The following is a 15,441-nucleotide window of genomic DNA, read 5'->3' on the forward strand; positions in this document are numbered from 1 at the left end:
TTGACTTGTCATCAAGCCATATTTTCTGCAGGTTTCTAAAGTCCTCTGTGAGATTGTGGGCATTGGTGTTGTCCGTAGCTTTAGATATACACAAAGCACCTAACCTAAAGTATGCTTTCAAAACATTATCTTAACAATATGTCAACCAAATATACTGTATATGGGTTCATAAGTTTCCAGGTATTGCTGTCAGATTATTTAAATGTTTCACTCTAGCATTTGTATCGAAAAAATAATGTCAGTAATTTCATTCATATAGCAATGTGACATGCATTCACAATAATGATGTTACCAAATTTGATAAGCCAAAGGATATCATACCGGTTTTCTGCAACATATTATTGATAAATAACAGCTAACATATCAAGCAAAAATACTTAATAATACTTAATAAATATTTGACTTACACAGTGACAGATAACATTCCTTTACATAGTTATAAAAGAATACTGTTTCCATAAGTATTTCAAAAATCTATGCCTTTCTTTAAAAAACTGTAAAGAAATAGTAATTGTCTTTCAGTATTCACCTTGTTGATAAATTAACTCAGATTAGACTTGAGTTTATTTCACAATTTGGGCGCATACTTCTGTAGCACTTCAGGTGTTTGCAGCCTTGTTCTGGATCGCAGAGTGAATCTTTCTTAGGTTCTGTCGGACTCGAACAAACTCCATCAACTGGGATTCCTCTCGTACCTTATCTTCTTGTTCCTTCTCCCTCTGACAAGAGCAAAGGAGAAACACTGGCACTATATATTCATGTAAAGATGGCAAAAATGATTATTTCAAGATGAGTGCAAAAATGTATCATTTTTTGTGAGACACATAATGTGCATGGAATGATTTCTATTTAGACAGTTTTTCATGTGCACAATTTTTGTTTTCTGTGTTTGCTAATATTATAGGTTTATTATTATTATTTGTTGTCTTATGCTGAAACTCAAATTGCTGTGAGCTGTAGTGAGCTAGAAAAACAAAACTTGGCCCAATGACTAGTAACGATTATGGCTGGGTGATAAATATATTTTATCAATTCACTCCAATGTGTAGTTAACGCTGTAGACTTAGTAGACGTAGATTTGTTTAATTGAAAATCATTTTTCTCCTTAAAGCCCCAGTGTGTAACGTTTGTAGTTGTTCATTATCGAAATCTGTATTGCCCACCACCATCAATTTCAAGTATTCCTATTAGTTTGGAATTTTACATTTGCGCTTGCATGAACTGGGGTAGACGCTCCATAATGATGCGCCATCTTGAAATATGTTTGCCAGTAAGGGACATACAGGCTATACTGCTCCACCTTTCGCGTTTTCGACTCACAGCTGCTGCTAATGGATATTGTTGCTTCCTGGCCCCAGTAAGTTTGAAGAAGGAAACATGGAGGACCACACGTATTCAAAATACAAATTTTAGGAACAGGAGTCTTCTTCTTCGCCCAGAAAAAGAAAATGGATATTGAAAAGAGCAAGAGACTGGAAAAAGAGTGAAAATTGGAGCTGCTTTGGAGGCACACACCAAATCCCAACTAGTTAATTATCCTCTGGACCGCTGCAGTCTCCTTTTCTTTCTCTCTCCTTTCCGTCGGGTGGAGGGCATGCCTGCTCGTGGTGTCCGCGCCACTCTCCGACATGAATTCATGGATGTATTAAGAGAACGTATGAACTCCAACAATGACGGCTGATAGACGGCCTTTTGTACACCTTCTCTTGTTGAAGTGTGAAGGCTACCGTAGTTGCAATACTGCATGGCGAGAGAGAGTTGATTGCTATATATGATCTCAACGCTAGATGGGAGTAATTCTTACAAAATGCAGCTTTAACATATGCCGACGCTCCCCCTGGGATCCTGTAGTTCCGAATGGGCTCAGCCCTCTCCCTGCATGTTTGCCATAGAGATACACAAACAACATGGCAGCAACATGGAGTAACATTAACATTTTCTTAACTAGTCATTGCATTACTTACTTAACACATAATCTCTGCCGAAATGACCGGCAGCTCGCGGTACTCTGTACCTGGCTGGTAGTCACCTATTCTTGGATAACTGAACCATCAACTACCGCTTACCTGACAGAGCATCATGCGGAGCACCATGGAGCACCATTGTGGAGCATCAGAACCTGTGTTGAGGAACTCTGTTGCAGCTCAACATCTACTAAATAGACAGATACGACCGACCTGTGACGGAGGTCTGTACTTAAACAACTAGCAACCGCCGCTTTGTAGCACGGAGCTCCTCTTCAACATTTTTTATCGCTAGTTACTACGAAGGAGCTTGCTACAGGTATGCTACGAGACCATGAGATGTTAATGTACGTTGCTCAGCAACAGGTGAAAATAGGGGCAAGGATGCACGACTAAAGCAACCTAGGTAAACCCTGACGAACTTCCGGCAAATTAGAGATTTGCTCTGCAAGTCAGTCTGCCGAAGAGCCCATTCAAACCCATTTCCAATGTCCCCAAAATCGAGGCACCAATCACAACTGCTGAGGCGGGCTTTACACCAATCACAACCGTTGAGGCGGGCTTTACGCAACGACAATAGCGCAACTTTTTGTTTACATTCAACATGATGGCTACTGAAGCCGTGCTTCACGTGCTCGGCCATGACCGGCGACCAGCAGGTCAGTCTGACATATGCCGATTTCATGCCGGTCAATGCTACAATTAACTGACAACATAAGTTATACGAGTTACAGTTCTCAAGGATGCACGGACGTGACAGCACGGCCTCTTTTTCCTTTCTCTCAACTTTTCCACCGTGTGTGGCACGTACCTGCTCGCGGTGTAAAGCACGTGTCCCCGCTATTCTCGCACATGTAGGGAACCTTGTGAATTAACCTGCAACATGTCAGCTGTTTGGAAATTCTTCAGTGTGTGTGCAGAAAATAACAAGTTTGCAATATGCAACACCTGCAATGAAAAAGTATGGCGTGGAGGGACGATACCAAAAACCCAAACACATTTTTTTTAGTTGGATATTGGATGTGAAAAGCGTCACCCGGATTGTTGGTCTGACTGGTTGAAGGACTATCTAATGCGCCCAGAGGCATTTGAGCGGCGTCCGTTGGTGACGCCCCTTTGGAAATGAACTGTCAATAAACCTTTCCCAGACCACTCTCAGTTACAACTGAGAAGGGTGTAGTGTCAACCAGGCTATGAGTAAAGTTAAAATGAATTGAACTTTTAGGCGAGGAACGAGAAGTGAATTGTCTGTATGTGTAAAAACAGCTTTTGTCATTCTTTCAGGGGAGTGTGGGCCGCCCCCCAAAAACAATGGTAAGGAAAACAGTCAAACCAATACATATTTCTACAAAATTGCCTTGAATAATCATAATGGTATACATGCCCCATGTGTATGTATGTGTGCATGTGTGAATGAGTCCAAACAAAATAAAGTTAAAACTTATTTTGAACAATTTCTAGTAAGGGAATCTATTCTTTTTAGGCCATATCACCCAGCCCTAGTAATGATGTACATTTGCTTTCCAAGACATATGAGCCCAGTTGGAGGAAGGTGGCTGTGGCTTAGGAGGTAGAGCAGTTTGCCCTTAAACCACAAGGTTGATGCCCCCCAGCTCCTCCTGTCTGCATTTCGAAGTGTCTTTGAGCAAGACACTTAACTCCAAGTTGCTCCCAATGGCAGGCCAGCACCTTGCGTTGCAGCTCCATTCACAAATGGAATGGGTCAATGAGAGGTAAACTGTAAAGCACTTTTGAAGGCACTTTATAAATGCTGACCCTTTACTAAGTCTGATTGACATGAAATTTGACAAACAAGTCAACCAGCTTAATCTGCTTTACACAAAAGCCTCTTGGATGGATTTTCTGCCATTTTGCTTACTTGACCTTACAGTAGCATTCACCTATACTTCCTATGCCCAGGGCTCTAAGCTAAAAAAAAATTAGGTTTAATTTGGTCCCTTAAGGCAGTTCATTTGGTAGTTACAATGAGTGCCCATGTGCATAAAAAGATTAAATTTAGCATTTTCGGTCATTGCTAAACCCCTTAATAAAAAAAAAAACCTATAAACACCTATAAACCTATAAACAGGACGTATTACCTCAAGTTGTTTCAGCTGACGTCTGAGTAGCACATCCTCTAGAGAAGTCCTGCTCTGTCCCTCCTCTTCCCGGTCACACTGTACCCTCTTCCTCCTCTCCAGCACTTGCTGGAGTTCTGACCTGCTGCTCAGCGCCAGACCCCTTAGCCAATAGAAGAAGAAATAGAGCAGCTGTTAGATATAATGGAAAAGAAAAAAACACAGGTGGAATGACAGGTTCTAGTTTTGTCAAATTTGAAATATGGATGAAGAAGCTTTATTTTTACCCAGTCTAATCTCAATTATTTAGTTACTGTTCAGAGTACATGTAGTGCCTCTTTGCCTCTGAATGTTTTCTAACTCCACACATCTGCTCGAGTCGATATTATCCAGGTATTAAAGGAGCTCACTGTTAGTTTAACCCCATGTGACTTGGCTGATGCGCTGCCTGTTTACATGCTGTGTAGCATTCAAGAATCTTCAGACGATGTTGCGTTGCAAAATAACAATACGTTTATTTGGTTTTACCGTGCAGCACACATTCTTTCAGTTTTCAGTGGGAAATCTATAAACAATAAGACAGCTTTTTAAACAAAAAGTTTGGCGCCAATGCACTCCAGTATCAGAGTGTTCAGCATACAGTGACAGCAGTCAAAAACCCTTTGCCCTTCCGGGCCAAACACCTGCCAACAACAGTTTGGAGCTTACCTTTATAACTTTGCCCCAGGTAATACCACAGTGACAACCAATGTACACAATAAACCACACCCAAAAAAGCTTTACCCCATATACCGGGAGCATAAACAACAGAAGAAAAACAGGGTAAGACTGAGCTCTATATTGATGGCAAGCTGTACAAAGACGCAAGCATTACACCGTGGCTGTTTCCTCCAGCCAAAATATGTGACCCGCCACTTACTTTTTTTCTTTGTTTTGTTCTGTTTTGTATGCATATTGACTGCTCCACCTGATGATGCTTGCATATGAAGCCTACTATTGGGACACTAGGCTCATACCTCTTTTTGCTTTTATTATATGTTGTTCTGTCGTATGTTTTGTCTGTTTGTGCATACATGGATGAGCAAGCCTTAGTGAAGTACCCTGATTTACTAATAACATTTTGCAGGCAAACATATTTAAGTTATTATAATATATATATATATATATATATATATATATATATATATATATTCATCTTATAATCTATGTTTATTACTCCTACTAGGCTGGTGTGTTTTTCGAATTGCCTATTTCAGAACTTAATAACCGGTTGAGACCTGGTTCTAGGGTTTTTGTAACATTGTTCATGTTTAACAAAAGAGTTCACCAGACTTGTTTCATTTAACTAGTGATGGGCAGTTTTGCGCAAGCTGCGTTTGATGTGGTCATTATATTATTATTATTATTGTATTAATGTCATTACAAATAGGGGAGGGGGTCTGCGGTCTCAGAGGGTTAGGGGATTTATTTAAGTTTTTATGTTTTTACCACACTTTGCTTTGATCTAACAGTTCACCCTTTGCTACAAATGTATCAGCGAGGGTACACGAGACATGTATATACATGTGTATATTTTGAAGATGGCTGAGCTTTCAATTCTTTCAGTTAACATCAGGGGGCCAAACCGGCCGATCAAACGAGCTAAATTCCTGGACTACTTAAGAAGAAAAAATATAGATGTAGCGCTTATACAAGAGTCACATTTATGTAAAAGAGATGTAAATCGCCTAAAAAATAAATACTACAAGATTGCTGCTTCATCTAGTGACGACACCAAAACCAAGGGCTACATTGTGTTACTGTTACAGAAATGAGCACTCACCGTAGATAAAAGTAGCAAAGATTTATCAGGCAGCATCTTATATATGCACTACAATAAGGATTAGGAAAATAGCCTTTGTTCCAGTATATGCACCATCTACATATGACATAAGTTTTTTCCCGCGTCTAACCAATGAATTGCTCTCTCTCAATGAATATTCACTAATTATAGGGGGAGACATGAATGCAGTGCTAGATTTAAATCAGGATAGATCAGTGGGCAACCACACAAAGGCCCAAAAACACACATCAGACATGTTTAGAGCAGTTATGGAATCCCACCATCTTACAGATGTATGAAGGATGCACAATCCTACTAGCAAGGATTACACCTTTTTTTCCGCACGTCACCTCACCCATTCCCGCATTGATTACATTTTGTGTTCTAGTGAGCTTAAGGCAATGTTCCACATGATAGCAATTCATATTTTGCACGTGACGTCACAACTATTGGCTGGCAGGCAAGAACATCATTCTCAACGAAACCTTGCCAGTTTTACCATACGAAAGTTTGTGTTTTGAGGTGAAAACGATACGCCCAACCCATTGATATGCCAGATAGTTGTTGTGCGATTGGTTGCGCTAACCGCCGAGGAGAGAAGCCGGGATTATGTTTTTACTGGATCCCATCTGATAAGGAGAATCCAGAGAGAAGACAACTATGGATACAGGCTATCAGACGTGCAACCGTTTCAGGAAATGGGGCCTGGCAACCTTCACAGTATACACGTCTGTGCAGTGATCATTTCATCAAAGGTATGTCGTTTTGAGGTTTGTAATATCTGATATAGGGTGACCAGACGTCCCGGTTTGACTGGGACAGTCCCGAGTCCCAACAAAAGCTGTGTTGGGACGCTAAAATATCCCGGTTTACACCAAACACTATGAAATTGTCCCGGTTGTCAGCGATTACATAACCGACGTGGTTTTATTATAGTCCGATCATTAACTAAACCCATGTAGAAAGACTAATGAAGCGCCCAGCGTATGATTTTAACAATGTGTGTGTGTCGTGTGTATGTGTGTGTGTGTGTGTCAGTCAATCGTAGCGGTCTGCGTCTGCATAATCTGTGCAGCCAGCATTACAATGTATATTTGTAAACGTTGCAATGCTTCTTCTTATCTGTCTCGTTTTAACCAGTCTTTTGCTGGCACCTGTGTTAAATTTAACTTTATTGTTGTTATTTGTATGTCGCTTTGGACAAAAGCATCTGCTAAATCCCATAACCATAACCATTATTTCAGGTGCCAAATCTGATGACCTGCTGTCCCCTGACTGGGTTCCATCTGTCTTCTCTCACACTCCTGCCACCAAAAAGAGGAAAAGGGAGAAAGACATGGAAAGGTTTGACTTTGAATGTTGTATAATAAGGCTGTGTCTGAATTGTTTTGCTGCATCTAATGTTGTTTTTTTCTATTATGCGTCACTCTCGTATTGAATACTTTCTTAACAGTTTAGTTCAATTAGTTTATCTACCTGCACAGTAAAGTATTAACCAAATGTAATACATATTTTACAATAGTAGTTCTATATATGTGATAAAAAAATCTCATTGTGTCCTTGTAAACAAAAGGTACAGTAGAATCCAAATCAAGAGGATGGAGGCCGAAAAGAAACAAGATGCTAAGGATGTCCTCTTGGAACTGTCGTAAGGAGAGCCTGTGCCACAACAGTGTATCAGCAATCACTGCAAAGATGCCTTTGCAAAGCTACAGCAGGAGTGTGAAGACCTCAGTCTGAAAACCGCAGGCTGAAAACCAATCTAGGAACACTGGATGAACAGGCTTTAGCAAATGACAAATGGGGAGCTTGGTCAGGGTGGTGGATGGGTCAAACAACACAGGACTTTCACCCCGGAGACCGGGGATCGCGTCCCAAGTTTTGCAGTTTCTTTCCTCATTATTTTCTTCCTAACCACAACCGTCCCGCTGTTGTCGGCGTGTCCAACGTGTGACTGTTCCTTTCCCCGGTCTTCTTTTCCTAACCACAACCATCCCGTTGTTGTGGCGTTTAATTTCCCCATTGTTGTGTGCCCCTGCACCCGGGGATCGCATGTGTCGCACATGTGGCGATCCGTCCTGTTGTTGTGGCCGGCATGTGGTGCTTCATTTCCCCGTTGTTGCGTCCCCCAGAGCAAATTCAAAAATCATGACCTGTACAGGTTCAAAATTCATGACTTGTACACAAAATAAACGTCAAAATCGTGACCTTTAAACAGATCAATAAATAACAATAATCAAAAGTGGCCAGTTTAACCCCCCCAAAAATGTTATAATGATGAATGTAAAATATTAACTGTTATAAAAAAAAAAGTGGTTGGCTTTCTTGATTCAATGTAATTGGCAAGCAAATAAAAAATGTTTTCACACAAACCTCCCCCACCCCCCCACTTCTGGGTGAGACTTGGTTGCGCCCAACCCTTCTCTGTGTTTTTCCAAGCACATAGCACGGCCGTTGCTTCGAGAGTTTATTCAGTATGCAGAGAAGTGTAAAAGACCAGTGCACAAAAGACCGGTCTTTTCCTAGAACTCATATTTCTTTCAGAGGACTTTGTGCAATAAATCCATATTCTTAGATCTGATATTGATAGTCTTTTTTTCTATTCATTTTCGGTCCTTTTATTGTTGTTAGCTGTGATGCTAAAGCAGTTTTAGCTTTCCCATGATGCTTTTGAAAGTTTTTGACCAGAGGAGTTGCTTTCAGGACCGTGAAATAAAATCGGAAAAATACATATTTGACCGACCCACAATGCTGCAATATATATTATTGGTTTTGGCTTTTTGAATTGATAGATATTTTGAATTGTACTGATGTGTATTGTTTTTTACATTTTGAATTGAATGCTGTCACCACATTGTCTTAATATGGGCCTGTGTGGCGGAATTGTTTTCTGAAACTGCAAAATAGCACTAGGGATCGTTTGCGCCAGAACACACCTTCTCTTCTTGCTGAACCGCCCCCGGGAGCGCAAGTTCATTCCCTAATTTACCGACGTGAGTCTGTGGAGGGAAAAGTCCGCTGTGTATTGGGTGCAAAATAGGAATGATACATGCGTCTGTGTACAAAGTCAATTGCGCTGGGTGCAAGATAGGGCCCTAACAGTGAAAAGACCACCATTTTTATATAGTTTTTAGTAAGACCTCTGCCCGGGTCAGATTTTTCCCGCAAAGTCACAGAATGATTTGCGGCAGGTAGACAGCGCTACAGTAACACATTCTGATGGGTCACAGATTTCTTTGTAACACTGGAGGTGTTGCCGTGGCGGGGCGGACATTTTGTGCGTTTCGCCATCGAAACAGGAAGTGGGTGTAACTCAAGTGTACATTGTCCAATTGGCTCGAAACGTTTCATGATTCATAAGACTCTAACACTGAGGACATTTACCAGCCAAAATTGACTCAAAGTCATAGCGCACCCTAGTGGCAACAGGAAGTATGCCAAAATCTATATGTGCTATACTTTAATGAACTACTCTGAGAGATATCATCCGATCATCTTCAAATTTGGTCTGTGTCCTAAAGACCACAACAATAAAAAGTTATTAAATGCCATTTTGAGCATTTATCAGTGAACGAGAAGTTGTTGTAACTTGAGTGTACATTGTCATATTTGCCCAAAATTTTTCACAATTGACAAGAGTCCAGGCCTAAGGACCACTATAGGCCAAAATTGACTTTTGGTCATAGCGCCCCCCACTGGCAACAGGATATCCGCATTATATGACAAACATCATGCGATATTGAGCCGCCCCCTATAATTTAACCATGCCCATGTATTCAGACCACGCCCCTTTTATGACTTTTGAACCGTTTAAGGTAGACTCTTGTGTGAGGTATCATTGAACTCAGCAGAGAGTTCCTTTTTGATTGGTGATGGTTTGACCCGTCCCCTATGCGTTAGCCATGCCCCGTTTTTATAACTAATGACCCTTTTGATGTGTAGACCATTGTGTGAGGTATCAATGAACCCAGCAGAGAGTTCCATTTTCATTGGTCATGGGTTGGCCCGTCCCCTATGCTTTAGCTATGCCCCTTTCACAGGTAATGAACTGTATTACATAGTCTTGTGTGAGATATCATTGACCTCAGCAGAGAGTTCCTTTTCATTGGTGACGATTTGCAGTGTCTGAGTGCAAGGAGCGGCCATCCGCCAGTAACCCCGACGTGCAAGAAGGTGCGAGGGCCCGTCCAACGCTGCTTACAGCTTTAAACACTACCACTTTTGTCCAAAGTGGCCGCTAGAATCAACACAAACTGAAAGTTACAAGGTGGCTATATAGCCACCTTAACTTACCCATAAACTACTAAACAAGCAAGATAACACAAGGCAGAAGTAAATGTACATGTACATTTGTAGTAGCAGTAAAATACATGATACATTGGGCAGTAAGTAAATAAACTTGTTTATTTAAACCACTTTTTTGAATGGTGCAGTGGTGAAATACATCCTTCACACACCTTTTCTAAAAATACAAACCAGTGTGTCTGAGATACTCTATCGTCTCAAGTCACTGGTTATATGATTCATGATTGAAATGAAGATACTAAATTGGAAAACAGAAACCAAAAACTTATGGCAGGGTTTGTTTTTTTAAGTAATATCAGATTAACATGACCTTGAGATTTTAAAATAGATTAATGTGTAAATTCTTTAAAAAGATTAATAGGCAGCAATATAAAAATCCATTGCTATCACTGGTAAGTGGGTGTGCTAGCACAAGCCGATGGCAGAGCCAGGTCAGTCCTATAAACGTATCAGTTTACACTGATCCATGCACCCAGGGGCCTAAAGGACTGTAGCAACATGGAGAGAAGGTGTATGATTGCACATTTGTAAGAGTAAGAAAGGGACTCCATGCATTCTTAATAACACCTGCTTTAGAGAAGAATGACTGAGAAGAGAGACATGAAATGCAATTTAATGATGGACACAAAACACTGTTATAGTAGTTATAGTTAACAGTGTTAAGCTATAGTTCACATATTCCTATTTCAGAAAGGATTTAACCATTTTGTTGCTCATTTATGGTACCTACCTCTTGTGGGCCAGTAGCAGTTCCTTGTGAAGCTCGTTGTGAGTCCTTGAAGCTTTAATGGGGTTTAGCTGACCCGAAGAGGCTTCAGCTTTGACTACATTATCTGAAAAAGAAATCATATCAAAAACATGTCACAACAGCACAAAACCCCTCACCAAATAAAGATCAATTTCACTCAGCAGGGAGAAATGAAGATACTTTGTCAAGCTGCTTGTAAATATGGTAGAATCATTGTCAGATACATTCTGATCAAGACAAAAGTGACATTTAAGACAAAAAATGAAATAGTATTAACACCATTACATTATTTTACTCACTGACTAATGAATAAGAAATGTATCAGGATGGGAGGTAATTAGAGGAATTAGTAACAGAGCTGGGCTCTCATTTATAAAACTGTGCATAGGATTCTTACTATAAGTGTACGTACGCCCAAAAGCCCAAAATGGCGTATGCCAAAAAAAAGTCAGATTTATAAAACCGTTTGTAAGCAATGTTCCCTTTATAAATCAGCGAGTGTGCGTACGTGGATCAGCCTCTTATCCTGCCCTGTATACGCCCATTTTTAACCATAAATAGTCAATGCAAAGCACCTTATGAATGCAGATCAGTATATGAATGACACTGGCAGTTGTTACACCGAATCATGATGACTGGGGGAGAAAAAGCAAACAACTTCTCAGACGTTCAGGAATTGCTACAAATTGAATTATAATGTTGGCCTGTTCTTGGACAATGTAGGTAAACCTGATCTATAACTACGTGTATTAATAATACGTCCAAAACAGCAGGCATTACGGCACTCGGGGACAGCTTCGCTATACCAGACGTATATAATAAGATTTAACAGAACTATATATTATATCCAAACAAGCCTTAGTGATACAATTTAAGATTATATATAATATTTATTAAAAAAGCACTTAGCTGTCTGACATTTCCCTCTGGAAACAGCCGGTTTCCCACAGAGTGGGAGTACCTGTATTTGGACCGGGATGGTACGGTTCCGGCACGTTGCTACTGGACCCAATTCACTACATAGATCCAAGAGCTCAGCTTAAGGGAATCTAAATCGGCATATTATCCGAACCATTGTCATTGTCCCTGAAGTCTCTTTTTCTCCTGATTCTTCCATTAGCGTCGTCCTCCTGTAGTGCCAGCAGGTGCTATCATGCAGTTGCGCTCGGTTTCACCACAGTATTTTTATGTTTACAACAATTTGTGATTGTTAACACTTTGCCAACACAGGATCAATTAGTGGTAACCCCGTTATACAATTTGAAGACGAAAGAAAGTGTAATAGGCAAACATACTTTTCTTCACGCAGGTTTTGTCACAAACAGTATTAAAGTTCGGACTGATAATGGGACATTAAGGGTAACAATTACGCGAGAGCTTAACGGCTGTATTTCCAGACTTTGACATTTGATGATATATGCACCGTTTTAAAGACAGATATTTAGTTATTTACACTGTATTCTGCCGTTATCTAATGCTAGGGTATTTGATGCTATCCTGTATTCCATGCAGTCGGGCCATCTCCTCCTCCTGCGCTCCATAGTGGACAATGTGACGGCGAGACTTAAACATTAAGAACAAATTTTTATTTAAGATTTGAGTTGGAGGTGTTTAAGCGCAAATAACACTGCTGGATTTTATCTTCATGGTTATGATGTGGATGATATGGAGTGAAAAAAATGTGCGTGAGGCATCAATACTTGAAAATATTACGAGTAATCTTATTCCCGTTTACTTTCTGCAGTCTGACTTCAGTTCACCACCTCACCATCTGCGTCGCCAATTTTGTCTCCAAAATGTGCGTACGCACGGGTCAGAGTTTGCATGGAGGACTGCACAACCTTTGCGTGGGAAGTGGCGTACTCACATTTTCAGCCACGTTTTTAAATGAGATCCCAGATCTTTAAAAGAACAAAGTTCAAGAGTTGCCATATCTTCCGCTCCATCCTGTTATAATTCCACTCCACTCACACCATGCATGCCCTAGCCCAACCCAGAATGCATCTGGGACTCTTTATTGCGCACCCACACAATTTTCTGTCAAAAATCAGATGCTGCAGCAAGCAAAACAATGGAGTCCACAAAGCAAAGTGTGTGCTGTTTTCCCCTACTACCAGTCTTTATGCTAAGCAAGGCTAACCAGCAAATCTCCAGCACTGACGTCTGTCCTCTAAAAGTGGAATAGGTGTTGAAATATGAGGTTAAGGGCTAAGGGTAGAAAGGGGCCAAGGGTAGATTGTCACAAGCCACCACAGATGGTCATCTTGTTATTACACCATAAAAGACTGTCTTGTCCAAGTTGCACTGACCTCTATGATTTTTGCTCAGTGGATGCATGTTGTTTATCACCCTGCTTTTGGAAGCCAGCTGGATCTCCATATGTGCTTGATTATTGCTGTTAGGAATTGAACCATTGAGAGCCATGGTGGCCTGTGGTTGAGGTGTACTCAGTTGGAATAAGAAGCTTGGCCTAGGGAGGGGATGGTTTGGGCGATATCAGAGACAGAAGAAAGGGGCAGCTGAGGTGGTTCTCAGTACATGAAAAGGCTTGATGGAGGGCAGCACCCAAGGACCTGGTGTGGAGCCCTAGCTCCTGCTGCATGCTGGGTAGCTGGTGGGGGGAGAAGGAGAATAGTCTGCATCATGAGAAGAGAGATTGAAATCAGAAAACAAAGCAGACAGAGACACCGTACTGTGGAAACAGATGGCTCAAGTAGAGATGTATAATTCATCCTGTCAGTGAGTAGGTGTACAGTATAGATTCAATGCCAAAACTACCATTTTCCTTACTGAACTAGAGAAAATAGTGTAGCCTTTTCATAATTTTCTACATTTTCTAGTTGTGTAAACTAAAAAATGTAGAAAATGATTAAAAGGCTTGATGCATAATAATGTGTCAAACTGTTACACATGTGTACATACTAGTAGTTGCATAAAATGCGACCAGCACTGAAGTTATTTTTTTTACTCAAAAGATAGAATTACAGTCAAAATACTAACTGCTGAGATAAAGAAATATTCTATCTATAGACAGAATGTAATGGTCAGCGCATAGAATACTTAATTTTATGTTAAAAAAACTATGAATTTGTCAAAACAAATGACAGAATGATTTCTGTGATCTTGTCTTAAGAACTTGAAAAGGTCAAGCCATAGAAGAGGAATGTGACAATTACAAACCGTAACAGCTGCACATAGCTCTAAATACTGTACTTCAAGTAATTCTTCAGAATCTAAAATAAAATGAAGGGTTTGGCCTACCTGTGCTGTACTGGTCCTTCATGAGAGGCTGCGGTCTGAGAACATTAGCCATCGTGTGGAGCTGACAGACAGTGATACTATTGAGAGTAGTGTTACTTGAGAGCCCTGAATGTGGCACTCACTGTCCAGCATCTCATGTTTACAGTCAACAGCGAGCAATGGCGTAGGACAGGGGGGACAAAAGGGTACTAATTACTAAGTAATAATTTAGAAAGAATGAGAAAATGACGTATTAGGTATTTAAATACATTTTATTCATTTATTTGAAAGTCTGGCCCCTGGAGTGTCTGCTTTGAAAAATTCTGGCCCTTGGAAAAATGTAGTTTATGCTCTAGTGGTCAAAACAGAAAATAACACATTCACAGCCTGTTTGAAACGTATTTATATTAGGTTTATTTATCAGGGACAATACACCAATAATACATAAAAAATGCAAAATGTGACAGCATTAGCCTGGAGGCTATTTTACATTTGCTGTCCCTTGACTGGTGGTGAATATACCTGTTGATTACATTATATAGAATCTTCCTAGTTGTAATTTAACCAGCCCAACATAAAACAGGTTTCATATTCTTGTAGTTGGTGCGGACAGTGCGCATGGTCACCACGAACCGTCAGTTTGTTCATACTGATTGCGGTGAAAATCTTGAAGGTTCATGGTGACCCTGGCCCAGCTCAGTTGCGTAATATCGCCGTCCACACTGCCCCAACCGCTCTGACCGCAAGAAGCATGAAACACGTTTGAGTGTGCTTAAGGTGGTAATTTGTTTTGTACAGTAGAGCATTAGTATCTTACTCCTTAAAAATACTTTTATATCCAATTTGTGGGTTTCTAGGATGTCCAAAAAATCCACAGCAGATAAGCTCGTAGCAGATGTGACCTTGATGGATGCATTATGGTTGTTCAGTGTTTAAAAAAAATCACACACTCCTCCATTGATTATGTCCACAAACCCAACCCTGTTACAGGCTTCTTTGCGCATGATTCTAAGGCTGAGATTTCCCATTTAAGTGTCGACACTGTGGTTTTGTGGACAACAACAGGGTAAGAGACCTAAAACATCTCTCTGAAAAATGCAAATGTCATGAAAGTAGCCGCAGCCATCTTGATAATAGCATGAAGCAAACATTTTTTGGCAGAGTTAGCATTGCTGAACAACTAGATTAAGGTTACAGGATTGGCATTAGAAGGCACAACGAAGAGGTGACAAAGCTCACCCATTAAGAGCGTTCGCTCCATGTAAGCTGTGTCCCGCAGCAGCG

The 15,441-nt window shown here is 40.6% G+C and overlaps 1 protein-coding gene across 1 annotated transcript; it reads right to left on the reverse strand.

Annotated features, from left to right (window-relative positions):
• Positions 1-486: 486 nt before the first annotated feature.
• LOC114558190 (actin-associated protein FAM107A) lies at positions 487-14,230 on the reverse strand. Its single transcript, XM_028581980.1, has 4 exons — positions 14,179-14,230; positions 10,900-11,002; positions 4,064-4,205; positions 487-719 (listed from the first exon to the last, which is right to left on the reverse strand). Exons 1-4 carry the CDS (start codon positions 14,228-14,230, stop codon positions 600-602), a joined length of 417 nt encoding a protein of 138 aa, XP_028437781.1. The 3' UTR covers positions 487-599.
• Positions 14,231-15,441: the final 1,211 nt, after the last annotated feature.

The sequence above is a fragment of the Perca flavescens genome, chromosome 7 (genome assembly GCF_004354835.1).
Source record: "Perca flavescens isolate YP-PL-M2 chromosome 7, PFLA_1.0, whole genome shotgun sequence".
In the NCBI taxonomy this organism is placed as follows: Eukaryota; Metazoa; Chordata; class Actinopteri; order Perciformes; family Percidae; genus Perca; species Perca flavescens.